At 45.7% G+C, this 19,473-nt stretch overlaps 1 protein-coding gene across 2 annotated transcripts in view; it reads right to left on the reverse strand.

Annotated features, from left to right (window-relative positions):
* Positions 1-17,135: 17,135 nt before the first annotated feature.
* DZANK1 (double zinc ribbon and ankyrin repeat domains 1) overlaps positions 17,136-19,473 on the reverse strand; it is a 72,498-nt gene continuing 70,160 nt past the window's right edge. For both annotated transcript variants that reach the window (XM_049651189.1, XM_049651188.1), the window contains exons 21-22: positions 18,580-18,654; positions 17,136-18,127 (exon numbers count right to left, since the gene is read on the reverse strand). In XM_049651189.1, coding sequence (XP_049507146.1) covers positions 18,004-18,127; positions 18,580-18,654 — 199 coding nt within the window. In that variant the 3' untranslated portion in view covers positions 17,136-18,003. The remainder of the gene's footprint in view (positions 18,128-18,579; positions 18,655-19,473) is intronic.

Below are 19,473 nucleotides of genomic sequence, written 5' to 3' on the forward strand. Positions count from 1 at the left end.
GTCACCATCTCACGGTCCGTGAGTTTGAGCCCCGCGTCGGGCTCTGGGCTGATGGCTCAGAGCCTGGAGCCTGCTTCCGATTCTGTGTCTCCCTCTCTCTCTGACCCTCCCCCGTTCATGCTCTGTCTCTGTCTCAAAAGTAAAATAAACGTTAAAAAAAAAAATTAAAAAAAAAAAAAAAGATAGGTTCAAAGAGTCCAAGGAAACCAGGAAAATGATGTGTCACCAAATAGAGAATATCCATAAAGATTTAGAAATTATAAAACAAAACCTAATAAAAATTCTAGAGGTAAATTTTACATTCAGGGGTAATTGAATAATGCCTGCAGCCATTTAGCCTAAAAGGACAGGCCTTGACTGTCACAGGAAGAGTGACACACATTCAACGATGGATAGAACACTTGTTGCAGGTTGGAGGAACCATCCTTATTGGGTCATAGCTAGAAAAACTCCCACCACTGTCTCCAGAAATAGCCTTCATTTTGAGGTGTTTGTGCTTTTGTGTGCAAGGAACCTGACACACAGAATGCATAAAACCTCATGGAAGGCCATTCTGGAACACCATTAGTAAAGCAGTAAGGAGGCATCTGTGGGTTGCTGTGGCAGCTAAGCACCATGGATGCAATTCTTAAGAAGAGACAGTCTCACTGACCAATGACCCAGAGTAACTCAAAGTGGGACTGGCACTGTTAAGGATTTGTTTCCACAAATAGTCCTGAGTTTTCAATTTATATCATTGTTGGCATTTCAATAAGGAGTTTTTACAGAAAATGAAGTTAAAGGGATTGACTAACTTGCCCTGAACAGATCTTTCTGTAAGCATAACATACTCCTCTAGGCACCTGGGTGGCTCAGTTGTTAAGCCTCTGACTTCGGTTCAGGTCATGATCTCACCGTTTGTGGGTTTGAGTCCCACATCGGGTGAGCTCAAGCCAGGCTTCAGGTGAGCACGAGCCCCAGGTAAGCCCCACTTCTCTCTTTCTCTCTTTCTGCCCTTTGTGGGATCCTCTCTCTCTTTCTCTGTCTCTCTCTCTCTGCCCCTCACTCACTTGTGCCATCTCTCTAAAAAAAAAAAAAAAAAAAAGCATAACATGCCCCTAACAACAGAGCCTCAAAATAAATAAGGCAAAACTCACAGGATTAAAGGGAGAAATCAGTCATCCAACAATAATTACTGAGACTTCAGTACTCCCTTTTCAATAATGGATAAAACAATTAGCAGATGAGCAAGGAAATTGGAAACTGAACACTGTCATTCAACCAGATTTGACAGACTGGACAGCTCTCTAGAGCACACCACACAGCAAAGCAGAATCCACACTCCTCAAGTCCACGTGAAACGCTCTTCAGACAGAATATATATTAGGTTATAACAAGTCTAGAGAGAGTTCAAAGGTTTGAAACCATACCAAGCAATTTTTCCAGCCACAGTGGAATACAACTGGCAATCAATAACAGAAGGAAGACTGGAAAATTCACAGATGTGTGGGGCTCAAACAGCACACTCCTGTATAATGAATGGGTCAAAGAAGACGTCAGAAAGGAAATTAGAAAGTACTTTGAGATGAAATGAAAACACGACACACCAAAATGTATGGGATGCAGTGAAGCCAGTACTCAAAGCAAAATTCATAGTTATAAATATCTACATTTAAAAAGATCTCGGGGTGCCTGGGTGGCTCAGTCGGTTGAGGGTCTAACTCTTGATTTCAGCTCAGGTTATGATCCCAGGGTTGTGGGCTCCAGCTCTGCATTGGGCTCCACACTGAGCATGGCACCTACTGGGGATTCTCTCTCTCTCCCTCTCTCTCTCTCCCCACTCCTCTCTCTTTGTAAAATAAATAAATAAAAAGGTCTCATAACAATAATAAACTTCCACCTTCAGAAACTAGAAAAAGGAAAACAAACTAAACCCAAAGCTAGCAGAGGAAGAAATAATAAGGGTTAGAAAGGAAATAAATGAAATAGGGAATAAAAATAGAATCAATGGACCCTAAATTTGGTTCTATCAACAACACTGATAAACCTTTAGCGAAACTAAGAAGAAAAGAGAGGAGAGAAAATAATATTGGAAATGAAAGTGGGCACATTATTACTGACTTTACAGAAATAAAAATGGGTGTAAGGAAATACTATGAACAATTGTATGCTGTTCAACAAATTAGATAACCCAGATGAAATGGACAAATTCTAGAAAAAGGCGACCTACAGAAATTGACTCAAGAAGAAATGCAAAATCTGAACAGATTTATAACAAGAGATAGAATTAATAATTTTTAAAATGTTTAGTATGGATGGAAGAATCTCAGAAGCATAGAGATGGACAGGGTACTTAGGCCACCTCAAAGCACACAGCTAGGATAATAGTAAGGAAATCAGATTTGCCAGGCAGGATAAGTTCAATTCCTTTACGAACCCAATAGTCCAGAATGGAGGAGTGATAACCTACCTGCCTGCTCCCCATCCTTGCTGCTAGAAGCAAAGCCTGTGAAAGAAACTCCCAGCCCTACTCCAGCATCACCAGGGACAGGAGAAAGTGTCCATACCTACCAATCTTGTTGGTCAGCCACATATTAATACTGACCACCCACAAAAACCACTGAAGAAAATCCACCATATTACATGTAACATGTATAAGTGAGCACAGCACCACATCTGGCAGCCAGGCATACATATATTTGATTATGTCCATGAGGTTTAAGAGAATAAAAACTTTCTAGTTGTTCCCTTGGGGAAAACATGGAGGATTATGAGAGTTCTGGGGTGAAACGTCTATACATCATACACATTTACATTTTTCAGTAACTGGGTTCCTGCGTTGTGTGAATAACAAAACTGAGAGAACAAATAGCATAATTTACCATGTATTTTCCGTTAACACTGGCAAGTTTATATCCACAGGAGATGAGTGTACCAGTTCAAATGCGTGTTTCTTAAATAAATAAGGGGTATCTCCATGAAACATTGGTATGAGCCTTCACTGAGAAAGAAAAATGGACAAACCAGGCAATTAGTCTATCATTAAGGTAAATACCAAATACTGCATCTGCAAAGAAATGGTGGGGGAGGGGTAACTGTTAGAAATGAATGGAGGGACCGGAGGGGTTGGAGAGGTGGGGAAGGGGAAGATGAAGATAAGGGCCAGAACAGAGGGCTGGGGTAAGAGGGGAGGGGAAATTTAGGGGAGGAGGCTGGGAAGCAGAGTCTGCAATATTTAGCAAATTCAACGAAGGCAGCTAGGCCCAATCTGAAACATGTTAGACAGGGGTTGCATCCTAATAAAAAGCTTCCCCTCCACCCACAAAAAAGGATGTTTTAACAAATGTGTACAATTCTAGGCTTCCTTTGTCACTGAATGATCAATGTATTTAAGAGCTTTCCCAGCAGTCTGCCCCACCGAGGGGCAACAACAGTCTGGAGCCCCCAGGGCATCATGGATGCCCACCACCTGCAAATTCCCAGGTCCTAGTTGACTGAGCAAGAGGCCTTCAGTAGCAGAAAGGAAAAAGCCAGATTTCTAGTAAATCGGACACATAAAGGGCTCCCTCCTCCAGCCAACCAAACCCATTTAGTGACACTTGGAGTGTCTGTTATGCTGCAGCTCTACTGGCCCAGTCTCAGACCCCCCTCCAGGGCTTGGATAAAGAAGCAAGTGTCTCCAAGGACTTCCCAGCTTCTAGACACCAGGGAATAGCTATGAGCTCTAACAGAGTTAAGGAAGGAAGACCTTCATATCTCGTGTATCTGCTTTCTTTTCTTCTGCATGTCACTGGCTCTGCTTGATCAGTGTTGGGGACACCCACATCCTGCACTCTCGCCTTCAGGTTCTACTTGATGTTTTCAGGAAGCTGCACATCTGTCCTTTTGCCTGAGAGTTGCTGGTGTCAGTTTGGAGCACAGGGCCAAGAGTGGAACCCGTCCTAAGTGGAAGGAAACCAGCGATGGATTCTAAGCGGTCACCATAGGGGTCACCTTCGTGTTGACCACTCTGGCAGCGATGACAGTAAAGTGGTTGAGGAACATAAAGCCAGGGTGGGGATCTGGAGGAGGGCAATTTTATCAAAACTGCAAGAGATGACCTTGGCCAAGCCCATGGCTGCAGGAAGAGGAGAAAAGGGAGCCAGGAGACCCAGTCCGCAGGGCTTGGTGCCTGGATGCAAATGGGTGGTGGGGGAAAGGGGGGAGCTGGGGCCAAATGCCAAGGAGGACCCTTGGCCACCTCAAGCGCTCCCAGATGAGATAGGGAATAAGCGACACAGCAAGACCTTGGGACCTGAGCTCACCGTTAGTGAACCGGGCCCTTAGGCTTCTCTAAGAGATACAAATTGACAAGAGGGGGTACCTCGTGGCTCAGTCAGAAAAGCAAGCCGTTCTTGATTTCTGGGGTGTGAGTGTGGGCTCCATGTTGGGTACAGAGAGTATTTTAAAATAAAATCTTTAAGGGGCACCTGGGTGGCTCAGTTCGTTGAGTGTCTGAATCTTGATTTTAGCCCAGGTCTGATCCCAGGGTTGTGGGATGAAGCCCTGTCTCTGGCTCTGCACTGTGCATGGAGCCTGGTTGAGATTCTTGCTCTCTCTCTCTTTCTCTCTCCTACCCCGCCCCCGCCCTCTCCTGCTCGCCCTCTCTCTCTCAAATAAAATTAAAATTAAAAAAAAATAATAAAATCTTTAAAAAAAAAAAAGAAAGAAAGAAATTGACATGAGGCCAAATGAGAGTTTTAGGCAAGGCTTTATTGGGGCTTATGCTCCAGCACAAGGGAGACAGCAGAGGAAAGAATCCTCAGGCTGACTCCCCGAGGAGTAAAGAAATTTAGGTGGGAAAAGGGTGAGGTTTAAGTATGTAGAGGTGGGGTTTTTCTTGGCGCTTGTGTACTGAGAGATTATGCTTTCCGTACAATGCCTGCCTCATTAGCATGTTAAATCTCCCCCTCTGGGTGTGACTTTTAGCATTTCAATGAGGGAAAGTTAACTTGAGGGTACTCCTGGTGGTCACAGTGCATACTCTGAGGTCAGCATCAGAGGTCCACCCTGGTGCAGACTGGTTTGGTCTGGATATCGCTAATTTTTTGCACGCTTGCCTTCAGGTTCTGCTTGGTGTTAGCAGGAAGCTGCCCGTCTGTCCTTTTGCGAGTTTCTTTTGAACTGATGTCCTGTTTTCTGCATTCCTGTAAGATATATTGCCCAATAATTTTCTTTTAGGGAGTTTTAACCATACGGTATAGTCGGTTAAAGGTTTGGGGCGGGGCCCCGAGTCCTGACCCTATTCTCTCTCAACCCTAGGGACACAGCGTAGCAAGGTGAGCCTCCTTGTAGGTGATTTCTCTCCAGAATTCACCGAGGGCTCTGAATAGTTTGGTTTAACTTTTTTTTTAACTGCAAAAACCTGGAAATGTAACTTTACAGTTTTCCCCATAATAAGTGCAGCCCATTGATAAAGATTCAGTATGTGCATTTGACCCACAGAGGATGCAGTCAGGCAGCAGGTCTAGAATGGAGCTTGCACAGCAGCGTCCCTGTGCCAATGCCTCTAGGCTTCCCCTCTGGCTGAAAACGTCACACCCTTGCTTGCACCTTGCGGCTACCACCTGGGGAGGATAAGAGGAAACAAAACAGTAACAAAACCATACATTTCCACGGTGCTGTTGGCTCCATTCTGTGGGGCATTGAGAAACGTGGGAAAGTGACACTGGACGTGCTACCTTCCAACTAGGTCACCGAAAGGTCACAAACATGAAAACCACCAGGCGCCCCCGGCACACTTCAGCTAAATGTGAAGTCATCGCGCCCTCTTCGGAACTTTGAAAAGTGACATGTAAGAAACACGAGAAGGGGCTTGAGTAAGAAATTTCAGCTCAGAGAGGGGCTTTCCATCCTGAGGTATTATTCCATTTGTGTGCACATGTGTCCAGGTTTTTTTTGTTTTTTTTAAGTTTTTTTCTTTTTTAAGTGTATTTATTTTGAGAGAGACAGAGACAGCGCAAGTGGGGAGAGGCAGAGAGAGAGGGACAGAGAGAATCCCAAGCAGGGATCCTTGAGATCATGACTTGAGCGGAACTGTGAGATCATATGAGATCATAACCTGAGTGGAAACCAAGAGTCAGTCATTTAAACGACTGAGCCACCCAGGCGCCCCTCACGACAGTGTAAAGGGTGAGCATGGCTAGCCTCCTGTAGCCCGGGAGTAAACTATGACCTATGTAAGCTTAGAAGGACCCCAGAGTTGAGATGCTGAACCAGTGTTTGTTTTGGGCTCTCCTAGAAGTGCTGTTCCTGTTCCCTAGATATTAGTTCTGCTTAAAACCACATTTGCTGAGTTACTGAGAAATAGAACATCCTCTTAACTGCTTCTTTGAGCTTCTGTAAACCTGCTTGGCGTAATCACCTTCCCCATTCTCGGGCACCGCATCTTGTTCGAATAGATAGAAGACTAATATTGTAAACATGATTTAGCATTCAACTGGCTGGAGTCAACAAGTTATATCTTAAAATTCTTCAGGACTGTGTGATTGGTGCCTGCCTTATATTTTAAAAACCTACAACATTGTGTAATTGGTGCCTGCCATTTCCAACTGCCACCCTTTGCAACCCAATTGGTCAATACAGCCTTTATAAGACATTCCCAAAGCTTGTTCAGGGCCAGACTTTTGGGACCTGTTGTATTTCCCTGTCTGGCCCGGCCGTAATAACTTGTTTTGATCCTGTTTTTGCTGTCCGGAGTTCATAAGCGATCGCAACCTACAACAGAGAGGTATTTCACAAGGTATTTTTCTTGGTATATGGGGTAAAACCAGGATTTTTAATAAGGAAATAAATGTCAATATATTATTGAACAAAAATATTTATGTAAGATAGTCTATGTGTAGAGAGATGTTTAGGAAACTATCTCTGGATGGTGGTATTTCAACAATTCTTCTTTATTTGAGTTTTCTGCATTGCTTTAATTTTTTTTTTTACAACAAACACATAATGGTTTATAAAAGCAATTATTTCAGTAAGACAAATAGTAAATTACTCAGACTGCCAGCATTTAATGGGGCTTAAATATCTACCTTGACTATAAACGTGGCTAAGAGGCAAAACATACTACATTGCCTGTCTTGTAACAGCACATAAACCCACAAAACAGGGTTTTATTTTACATTTTAAAATATTTATTTTGAAAAGTTTAAGTTAGGGTGGGAGGGAGGGGAGGGTGGGTGATGGGTATTGAGGAGGGCACCTTTTGGGATGAGCACTGGGTGTTGTATGGAAACCAATTTGACAATAAATTTCATATATTGGAAAAAAAAAACCAAAACAAAAAAACAAAAATCTAAACTAAAAAAACAAAAAACTAAAAAAAAAAAAAAGAAAAGTTTAAGTTAGAAAAGACAATACCCAAATATTTTCTAATCTACTGACATGCATACTTTTATTTTTACCTACAAATTTAGAGCAGAACTATCAGATTAAAATTAACAGAAGAAATGGGGCACCTGGGTGGCTCATTCGTTTAGAGTGCCTGACTGTGGGGAATAAGTTTAGGAATTCCCTGGGCTTGCACCAATGGGTTAAAAAGGCATAAAGAATTACAAAGCCATAGGATGCTCACACCCAAGTTTGGGTAAAGAAGATTAGGTAATTAAGTATAGAGAGGGCGGGGCAAAAGTTCCAGTATAGAGGGGGGGGGCAAAGGTCCTAATACAAAGGCATATGAGGTAAATAAGATTAGGTATTCAGGGTGGATAAGCCCCCCAATTTAACACTGTAGCAGAAAGCTACTTTCACAGGAAGGAAGGACCAAATTAGGTAAATAGGGCTATAGACCTTGACAGGGTGAAGTTGCCCAGAGCAGAGTTAATTAGCAAAAGAAAGGTGCCTTGTTGACCCTGAGGTAGCATGCTTTATCTTTCTTATCCCGTAGGCTAGCTAAGATAAACTGACCCAGAGCCTCAAGTCTGAGGTTAACAACCATCTGCTCCTCCAGGATTTTGGTTTACATTGACCCAAACCCTTAACAGTATATCTTCAAAGCCCCCTTTCCCTCATGCCCATGAGCTAATGTTCACAGACTTATTATCTTTGTGCACGTTTATCACCATGTTTGTAAGCCTTCTGATCCTAATAAAAATGGAGCAAAGACCCTTAATTGGGCTCTTGTCTTCTCCCAGACATTAGCCATCTCTCGCATTTTAATCCTGCATTCCGCTTTCTTGCTGGACAAGAAAGAACTTTAGACCCGGAGTCTACAACACCCAGCTCTTGATTTCGGCTTAGGTCATGATCTCACGGTTCAGTTCGTAGGATCAAGCGCCGAATTGCGCTCCGCGCTGGCAGCATGGAGCCTGCTTGGGATTTTCCCTCACTCTCTCTTTCTGCCCTTCTCCTGCTTATGCTCTCTCCCTCTCTCTCAAAATAAATAAACATTAAAAAAAGTAAGAATTGTGTATTTCAAACTTCACAGCCAAGACACCCTGCCACAAAGTCTACAGTTTGGCTAGAAAACTTTCTGCCCCAAAAGCCACGCAATGTATTGCATCAACAGCTATTTTTGAGAACCTACCACATGGCAGAAACTGGATTTAGTGCCCACATATGTTCAGTGTCCTGGAGAGATGGGCATATGGCCAGACAAGTTCAGCAGGGACTGGTCATTTCTTCCAGAGGGAGAAGCAGAGGCAGTTGAGGCAGGCAGCCACAGGTGCACAGGCCCAGGGCTGAGAGAGCACACCCAGGTAACTTTTTCAGGCTCAGGTACAGTCTCAGTGAGGAACAGCAAGGAGAGAGGCTGGAGTGATGGTTGCGGCCCTCTAATCCAGGAGTCACCTGCCAACTTGGGGAAGGCGTTTGGATTTCTCATGAGGACAACCGTGGGTCACCTGAAGAAAGGCAGGACGCAAGGCAGGACAGGAGGAAGGAGGCGACAAGGGGACCAGAGTGGGTGGATGGGGGCCTGAGTAAGGCACAGGGTTGGGTCCTGGAGCCTGGCATCTTAGCAGGTGCAGTGTAGGGGTCCCAGCCACAGGTACAGCTGGAGGTTCAAGAATGACAGGCCTCTTGGGGGTGGTGATAGAGATCAAAGCAAAGGTATCTGAAAGCCCTCTATGCCCAAGTCAAAGACTCTAGGAAAAAGAACAAGATGTGAAAATGACAAATTCACTGACCTGTACACTAAGTCACTCCAAAGGGAAAGAAACCACGTAGTGATGATCCATGTGTAGAGTAGTAAGCTGGAGGACACAGTAACTCTGGAATGATGCAACCCTGAAACTTACAGGACTTCAGGCCTGAAGAATAACCTGAGCAGACGAAGTGGCTCCCAGCTGGATCCAAGGCAGGCAGAGATTTCTGTCCAGACTGAAACGTGGACTTGAGCCACTGGTCTCATTCGTGCAGGCAGCGAAGGGCCACGACTGGTTGAGGGTGTTCACAACAGAATTGTTACCCGGAGGGAAGCAGAAGGAATCCAGTGTCTCTAGACCTGACAGGCAGGAGGGGGGCCAAGTAGACAGATGCTACCTGCAGCTGCCTCCCCACCATGACATATGAGAGGGACAATAGGAACCGCTGGATCCTGGAAGAATCTGCTTTCCACGCAGGGACTTTAGGTCTCGAGAAAGAGTTATTCAACATGCTGCTTCCTTTAGCAGGAAAGATTTGCTGCAAAGTCAACCAGGCAAAACTGTGTGCTTGTGACTTAGGGGTTCCACATTCTGAACCACGATCCTTATCTTTTTGGCCCGGAGTTAAGCTCATGGCCAGATAACATTGCACAGACCTCCTTTTGAAGAGCATGGTAGTTTTCTACTGCTCTATAACCTACTACTACAAAAGTAGCTGCTTACAATAACCCACATTTATTATCACAGAGTTTCCATGGGGCGGGAGTCTGGGCATAGCTTGGCTGAGACCTCTGCTCAGGGTCTCACTGGGCTGAAGTCCAGATGTCACCTGCGGCTGTGATCTCATCGGAGGCTCAGGAATCTTTGCCCAGCTAACTGGCTGTTGGCAGAATTCAGTTCCTAGCAGCAGGAGAACTGAAGACTTCAGTTCCTAGAGCCTCACACCAGTCTTCCCACAAATATCAGCTTGCTTCTTCCAGATCAACAAAGGAGAATCTCTGCTGTTCCAAATCTCCAACCTCTAGATGCTCTTTTAAAGGGTTCCACTGATTAGGTCAGACCCACCCACAGTGATCTTTAGATTAACTTAAAGTTAACTGATTATGGGCTTTAATTACCTCACAGAGTCCCCCCACTTTTGGCATACCACATAATCTACTCATGGGAGTGGCGTCCCTCATATTCAAAGGCCCTCTTGGCCGGGCTACGTAAGAATGTGACTCACTGGGAGTCACTTTAGAACTCTGCTTTCCATACTTAGCCTCCAGTACTGTGTAACCCCAGTTTGAAGGAAAGAAGAGGAGGAATATAGTCCTGGAATATCAAAGGAAAAACCAACAATAAAGGAGTGCATTAGTCAGGGTTCTCTAGAGAAACAGGAACAGTAGTACAGGGTAGGAAGGAGAGAGATTTATTATAAGAAATCAGCTCATGCTGTTACGAAGGCTGAGGATCTTCATGCCATGCCATCTGCAAGCTGGAGATCCAGGAAAGCCAGTGATGTAGTTCCAATCTGAGTCCAAAGGCCAGAGAACCAGGAGAATCGGTGGTGTAAGTCCTAATCCAAGGTTAGGAGAAGATGGATGTCCTAGCTCCATAGGCAGACAGTGAATTCTCCCTTCCTCCAACTTTTTGTTCCATCTGGCCCTCAACAGATTGGGTGATGCCCACCACACTGGGAACGACCATCTGCTTTACTCAGTGCACCAACTCAAGTGCTAGTCTCATCCAGAAACACCCTCACAGACACACCCAGAGATAATTAATGCTCAACCAAATATCCGGGCACTCCATGACCAAGTCAAGTTGACACATGAAGTTAACCATTGCCAGCAGCTTCTCCAAAGACGGGCATGGTGGCTGGGAGTGGGGGCAGGGAGGGCTAAGATGAGCAAAATAGGAAGCCATGTGTGAAGCTGCATTTCTCTGTGCACGTTGATAAATGATAACTCTACCCCATGTACGGAGTATGAAAGCAGGAGCCTGAGACAGACCGGGACAAAGAGATGGGGTGGGACTTAGATGGAAGAAAAGTCTGGGATTGCTTGTCTTGGTGAGAAGCAAATTGTCCTCAGAGACAGTCTGAGATGGCAGAGCACTTGGGTGCTCAGTGGCATCTGTGATTTTTTTTTTCTGATTACCATCTAAAGATAACACTGATCATGGAAAAATGGAAAGAGAAGAGGGGAGTCAGGTAAGTTAACTTGAATTAAATTAAATTCCTTTTTTTAAATTATTTATTTAGAGAGAAAGTGGAGCAAGTATGAGCAAGAGAGGGGCAGATGGAGAAGGAGGGAGAGAATCCCAAGGAGGCTCCATGCCCAGCACAGAGCCCGATGCAGGGCTCAATCACACTACAATGAGACTGTTACCTGAGCTGAAATCAAGAGTTGGACACTTAACTGACTGAGCTACCCAGGTGTCCCAAATTAAATTTCATTTTCTTTAAGCTTATTTATTTATTTTGAGAGAGAGCATGCACACATATCAGTAAGGGAGGGACAGAGAGAGGGAGAGGGAGAGAGAAACCCTTATTTTCTAGAAAATCTATTAGTGACTCTCATCAATTCATTCTACTTTTTTACTCACGGAAGCAACCAACTTCCCAAACGGCCCCCTCATGATCCTTGCCTCCTGTTATTATGTCTTTGTGGTTGACTCTCGCACTGAATAGAGCTGGCCATGGTAGGAAGAAGTGGCACTGATGGGGTGTAATCCCCATTGTAGGGGATCAAAGACAAGGGTCTTCCACCTTGCTCTCTCTTGGATTGCTCACTTGAAGGGAAGCAGGCCACCATGTTGTGAGGTCACTCAAGCAGCCCATGGAGAGGCCCACACCAGGAAGGATGGCCTCACCACAAAACCAGCAATGTGTGAGTGAGCCATCCGGAGGCATGGCCCCAGCCAAGCTTTCAGGTGAAAGACCCCAAATCAGAACCACCCAGCTCAGCTGCTTCTAAATTCTTAACCCACAGAAACAGTCAGATAGTAAGGTTTTATTATTTTTAAGCTACTAAGCTTTGGAATAATCAGTTATGCAGCAATAAAAATCTAATATACTTAAATATTTACGAAGCCCTTGGTCAAGAGAGAGAAATAGCAGATGGTGACTTTGCTGCAGTGGTAGATCTCAGAAATGGAGGGTCTGGGGTGAGCGATGGGTGCTCTGGTGGAAATGTTGGCTGGAACAGTGGTGAAGAATCTAGAATTTCTGAGTAAATAGGGCTGCTGAGGTAAGATGGTAGTATTACACTAGCTCAGAGCAAGCCCTCTCTAAACCCAATAAAATTAAAGCAAATAAGTAAAAACACAAATAATGCCCACACTATTCAAATTTTAGAGGAAGGGGTGTTCAGAGATAGAAGTTTCTAGAAGTTATGTGTCTCATACTCCATGAAGCTAACATCTCCCTCATCAAAGCATCCTAAGGGAAGGGGTTGAAAGGTCAAATGCTAAAAATCTCTAATACCTCCCCAAATTTGAAAAGAAAACAACTGAGGAACAGACTACACTTGGCAAAGGAAAAGGCGTGAATGTTCCTCTAAGGGTAACCCATTCCAAACAACTACTTGCTCAGCAGAGAAAAGAATCGACCAGATTTTACCAGTTTCTTTTTCCATGCTTGGAGAAAGTAGGAAAGGGAATTTGAGGAGGAACAAGAAAAAATAAGAAAAGCAGCCACAATAGCGGGGGCTGAGAATGTGAGTTAAGCCTAATAGTAGACATTTTACAGAATATTATACTTGAAGGGCACCTGGGTAGCTCAGTCGGTTAAGCATCCGACTTCAGCTCAGGTCATGATCTCACAGTTCGTGAGTTCTATCCCTGCATCCAGCTCTGTGCTCACAGCCCAGAGCCTGGAGCTGCTTCCGATTCTGTGTGTCTCTCTCTCTGCCCCTCCTCCACTCTCACTCTCTCTCTCTTACTCTCTTTCAAAAAATAAAATAAACAGTAAAAAAAAAAAAAAAGGAAGGAAGAAAATTATATTTGAGAACACCTCTCTCTACTGCCAAAATCAGAAATGGTTTGGGAACTACTCCCAAGGATTGCCTCTTTCCCTTCTTCCATTTGATGGAGGAAAGGATGTCTCTACTGAGCAGATGAAGGATAAAGTGGGGGAAGGGTTTGGGGTAGAAAAGAATAAAATTTCTCATGTTCAGAGCTTGGGTGAGAAGTAGGATTTCTGAGGCTCCAAATGCATTGGGAGTAATTCATCTAAAAATTGAGCCATTTATTACCACCCAGCTGGAAACGTGGGGACCCCAGATCAGGGGCCTGGAACCTGCCATTTATATAAAAATTACAATAAATAATAAGTATTGAAATCATACCTGCTAAGTGTTAAAAGTCAAAGTGATTCATGAATGAGCTGAACTCTAATTCCAGGCTACCTCCTTTGAAGTAACCTTCCATTCCCCTCCTCTCCCCTCCCCTCCCCTCCCCCAGGAGAGGTCCCAGCGGTGGGTTAGTGGTCTGACAGTGAAGCAGACTTGAATTTTAGGTCACTCTGGTCCTTCTCAGAGGTCACGTTTGGGGACCAGGTGGGGCGGAGTGGGGAGAGGGGGGTTCAGCCTTGCCTGAAAGAACAGTGAAGCTCTGGGTAATCCTCACTACTCCGGCATTTTGCAGAGGGCGAGGCTCTTGCCGCTGCGAGCATCTCCACTTCCACACCTATTGAAATAGTGGCGGCCAAAAGAGGGGTTAACAACCAAATCTAAATATAAAAACAAAAAAGAAGGATAATGAAAATCTTATGACCCCAAAACCCATGCAACTGGCAGAAAAAAATGTATAGCCTTATACAAAAAGGGAAACAAGATGCACATGTGTGTATTACCGATTTTATTCAAGTGGGGGTAGAAAAAAAGAAGAAATAATTGATGACACTGTGATGGAGGCTGTGATGGGCTTCTTTTAAAGTGTCGACTTGCCTGAGCTCCAGCCCTCACTCACGAGCTAATTCAGGTGTTGCTGGGAAGGTATTTGCAGTCTGATTAAAGTTCATGGTCAGCTGACTTGAAGAAAGGGAGATCATCCTAGCAGGTCTGGGTTGGCCTGATTCGGTTGAAAGACCTGAAGTAGAAAACGAAGACCTCCCTGAAGAAGGCCACAGCTGCAGGCCGCCCTTCCGGACACCCACGCTGAGACTTTGGACTTGCCCAGTCAGCACCGACAACCACCTAAGCCCGTGTCTTGTGACAAGTCTCTAGACACACATCTCCTACTAGTTCTGCTTCTTGGTGTGAGCCCTGATACAGAGGACAAAGATTTAGGACTGAAAATCATAAAGCCCTGAGTTATACCGAAAGCCTTCTATCATATCTGCACAAAATAATTCAGTCCTGTGTTTCAAAAACCTCTCTAAAGTACTGGGAAAAAACCGGAAGGCTGTAACATTGTGAGTCTAGCATTATTTTGGTTCCAAAACAAATAACAAAAACAAATGGAGGTCAGTTTCATTTAATAACAAGCAGATTGTTAGCAAATAAAATCCAGGAGTGGAATTCAGTAAGAATGTATTATATTCATCCCAGCAATGAAGGCTTGATTCAAAAACATACTATCAATGTTACTCATGGGAAAAATTTTATTTTAGTGGATGCTGAAAATCATTAACATACAGTGTTTTTGTTTTGCTTGTTTGTTTGTTTTTAGAGAGAGAGAGAGAGAGCACAGGTGGGGAGAGGGGCAGAGGGAGAGAGGCGGGGGATCTTAAGTTAGCACGGAGCCTGACACGGGGCTCAATCCCAAGACTCCAGGATCATGACCTGAGCCAAAACCAAGAGTCGGTTGCTCAACCGACTGAGCCACCCAGGTGCCCCATGCAGTTTTCATTCCATTACAAATTGTAGTAAGTTAGGAATCAGCGGAAACTAAATTTGGCTGCTAGAAAACATTTATGTGGCCAGCATTGTATTTCCATTTGATACTGCTGCTCTAGAGTCTAGAATTACACTCTGATTCTAGAGGATATAAATCACCTCTCCAAATCAACAAGGAAAATTGGTCGATAAACACGTGGGAATGCATTCACCTTGATGGTAAGGAGGGTAATGGTAAACTCCAGGCCACTGGAGCCTTGTGGGATGTGGGGACAAAGCCACAAAGCAAGGACAGGTCCTCCAACAGGAGTGGCTGGGCCTTGAGAGTTGTTGGAAGTGGGTCCAGATGTAGGAAGGTCACAGTGACCTGAGCCACCAACCAACGGACAGTGAGCTGATTTTCACCCCATCTGGGGCCCAGCAGCGCCCTGAGCACCAACCACCGGGCCTGAGCTGAGCCTGCAGGGTGGGGGCTCTGTGATCAGGGTCACTGCTGCCCTCCCTCGCATCCCCGGGGCAGGCTTGCTGGTGCATGCGGACAGCTCCCGCCAGACCTCCTTCCAGCAGCCAGGGTGGGAAGGGCAGTTCCATGGAACACACAGAGATGCACCGTGCCCCGCAGGCAGGGCTGACCACCTGGGGGTAGGGAGTGCAAGCAGCAGACAGGGCAGCAGGCCACCCCCAGCCATTAGCAACTTCAGAGAGCTTCCTGGCCTGAAGTCACAGCTTTCCTGGGACAGCTGTCTACGAGCGACTGAGCTACAGCTGTCCAGGCACAGTGGGATGACAGGCAATCCTCCTCTCTAGCACCCCGACCCACAGTCGGCTGCAGCTTGTGGGGGCTGCATCTGGGGTGACTTCTCCTGCTGCACCACCTCCTTCTTCCTTCCGCAAACGCTGATGCCCTATGAACATGCGATCTCCTCTGTCTCTCGTCCCTCCGCATCTCAGGTCTGCTCCTGGAGAGTCCAGCCTGGGACACCTGGAACTAGCTCCCTGCTGAAGGGTGCCAGCAGCTGCTGCAAGCCGCCGGTGACCAAGAGGAGAGAGGGGAAGGACTGGGCCTGCGGGCTCCAGTCTGTCCTCGTTCATCCCACTTGGAGCCCACCTTTCCTTCCGCGCTGCGGCCCTGCTGAGCTACGGCGGCTCCAGGCCCACGCAGGACCAGCCTCACTCACCCCCGCGACTGCTGTGGCCCGGTTCCTTTAATAACCCCTCACTCAGCGTCACTATGGTGGTTCTCCGGTATCAAGTCCTGATACAGTGGCATGAGGAAAAAACAAAAACTTCACAAAGGACAAGAAATAACATGAATTTTGAAATCAGAAAGGCCCTGCCTGAAACAGGTGTTTCACTTTATTTTTCCCGAAAACATGTTCAATGTTTATGTAATGTTTTACATAACCCTATAGGATTTTATCAGAAAGTTCCTGGATTTGAAACTATGTTCTTGAATCTTCAGCCACCTGTTCACTTTGTAAATGAGGTTTGATTCTGAAGCAGTGAAACTCAAGGGTAATTTGGGTTGTGGGTGGGCTTTAGTGAAAGGCATGAGAGGTCAGGTTTGTGCTTTGTTGCTCCGGTAGAGGGCAGGACCCTCCCCTAGGAAGTGTGGAAGCCCAAGGAACAGTAGAGATGTGGATCCTGTGCTCAGGGTATGAAAGTGACCCCTGAGAGCTCCAAGAGGATTGTTTCTGGAACCCACGGGTCCTCCGGGCCTTCCCTGCTCCCTGAGCTCTGGGGAAAATAGTCTTGAACTCTGTACCCTCCTCCTGCAGGATTGATTCCAGAGCCTGTAGGGTGTGAGCGGTGGCAGCGTCTGGTGCCCTAACCCACCCTCCTAGTGTGATGGCTGCGGCTTCACTTCCACCTCGGGAATCTGGAACCTGGTGCAGTGACTCTTGCAGCCAACCCTGAGCTGAACCATAAAGGCAGAGAAGTCTGGGAAAGGTTGTATCATACAGCCAGGTTGACAGTGCAAACCAGCCCTGACATCAAACCACCCGACCACGCTCCGCGGGTCTCTCAGGACACTGGTTACCTTGCAGTGGCCCCCACAGCAAAGACGGCCGGCCGAGTCAGACAGGGGAGAGCCAGTGCCGGTGCCCCCCAACCCCATGCGGGGGCTTCCCTCCCAGAGACTCTGCGCCTGTCCTCCCGCAGTCACCATCTCGGGAAAGGAAGTGCAGGTAGTGATAACAGCAACCACTCAACCAGGTCTATTATTTATTGTGCTGAATTACTCATTCTAAACTAACAGATACTCTGTCAACATAGTTTAACAGGAACTATTTAGGGACTCCACGATTGCAGCGTTATCACCCAAAGACTGAAATAACAGTCTGAAAAAATGAGTGAGTCAAAATTGCACATTCCTGCACATGGGCTTATTCAAAGCTTGTTTGTCAACCGGAGAACAAACCACAACAATAGGAATATTTCACATTAGAAATGAAAGTCTTTAAATAAAGTTAATCTTAATGTACTAATTTGGAACCACCTACAAGAGATATTAAGGAATAGAACAAGATGTAAAACATCAGACGGGTGTGTAGTTTGCTAGTACTTGTCTTAAAAGAGGAGAAAGAATATATCTGTTCTCTGTATTTGTATTTTATACATACCCTATATGTACATATGCATATGTTACGCACATGTGCTTATATAATCCTCCACTATTTCTGGAAAGACGCAGATGACACTGGTATCATTGGAGCCTCTGAGGAGGGGACGTGGGTGGCTGTGGGACAGGGATGGCAGAGTTTTTACTACTTAACACTTCATACTGTTTAGCTTTGAACCATGTGCAATTATCTATTGAAAAATAAATTTTAAAGAAAATTCCAAAATAAGCAGCAACAGACCCTTTACAAAACATATGTTAAATTCGTCACCATCCAGAGCATATTGGGAAATGCCCACATGGTGGCTTACACTGTCATATTAAAAAAAAAAAAAAAATCTTATGCGTTCCTCTCAACCTCAATTTCCAAACCACAAATAACACATCTCAGAAAGAAACAAAGAACAGCTAGAGCTGGATGGTTTCTTGAAATCAGGTCCCGTGCAGGCTCTTGGGTCTAAGAGTCATCCAGGCCGAGCTTAGCAGCAAAGAGTGAGGTGATGACCTCATCCCCAGTTTTCAGAGCCAGGTCATATGCCGTCTGGCCATTCGTGTTCTTCTTTTGGATGCCTGCATTGCATCTGCCAAGGAAACAGGCATGAATAGAGGCACTCAGGTGCTTGAACTCAAGGATGGCTCTTCCCTGACACAGAGGCCGGTCTGGGAGATGCCGGTCTGGGAGACTCCCAGACCGACCTTCCTACACCCGTCCCCAAGAGGCCACCATGACTCACTCTCAAGGGTGGCTCTACCCTGAGACCTTTTGAGGGGCTCTGTGATTTCAACACGTTCAATTGCCAATCCTGGCCATTGGCTCCCATTGTATCAAAGTCCTACAACCAAGTGTGTTGGGTGGGTGTGTGGGTATTTTCGTTGTGCTTTTAGAAGCCCTCAGTGCTGGGGACCCACGGTGGGATGGTGGCCCCCATTCACAGAGTTAACTGTTCAGGAACTGGGGCCTTTTGAAATCATCATAGTCAGCAGGGGGATCGCTGTGGCCCTCAGAAGTCTCCCCCAGAGGCCGGGAACATACCGCAGTAAAGCAGCGACACACTCCCTTCTCGCCGGGCCAAGGAGGGTTGCTTCATGAAGAGCTGTATTTCGGAGCCTGTTTGGGGGGAAGAAAATCATCCTGCTAAAGCAGTTGCAATGCAGGATGCTATGGGCACACGGACAACGAATGTCTCAGTCACACCAATGACACTGACCCCCTCCTTATCTTTCATCTTTCCTTTCTCCCTGGTAGTATAGGGCTCAACTGTTGGTCACTTCACCACTCAAGTTCCTTGGGTCTTTATATGGCATTTACCATTGGAACCTGCATACATTCATGGAGTTGCCATATCTCCTGAGAAGACGTATGATCTTCTTCCTTCGTGACTCCCTCTCAACTGAGAGAACGTGCATTCCATTTACTAGGTGGGGAGGGGGTGCCGTGGTTAGATTTTCTGTGTAACCACGGTTCAGTTTTTGAAAGTAATGAATTGTGACTGCCAACTCTAACTTTGTACACCGCCCCTCAAACAACGCAACTCCAACATGGCAATGGCACTTGAGGCAATACCCTCTTATCAGGACCCCATGCTTCAGAGTAGAGGTGATACCCTACAAATCTGTTTCTCTGAACAGCTTGGTACTATATTACCAGACCTTCTAGAACGTGTTTTGTACAGCAGGTACAGTATGATGTTCTGTGAATTTGTACTTTAAGTTCTTTTTAATGTTTATTTTTTTAGAGAGAGAGAGACAGACAGAGTGCAAGCAGGTGAGAGGCAGAGAGACAGGGAGACACAGAATCTGAAGCAGGCTCCAGGCTCTTAGCTGTCAGCACAGAGCCCCATGTGCGGCTTGAACCCACGAACTGCAAGATCATGACCTAAGCCGAAGTCAGATGCTTAACCAATTGAGCCATCCAGGCGCCCCCTGT

Source organism: Panthera uncia (assembly GCF_023721935.1).
Source record: "Panthera uncia isolate 11264 chromosome A3 unlocalized genomic scaffold, Puncia_PCG_1.0 HiC_scaffold_11, whole genome shotgun sequence".
In the NCBI taxonomy this organism is placed as follows: Eukaryota; Metazoa; Chordata; class Mammalia; order Carnivora; family Felidae; genus Panthera; species Panthera uncia.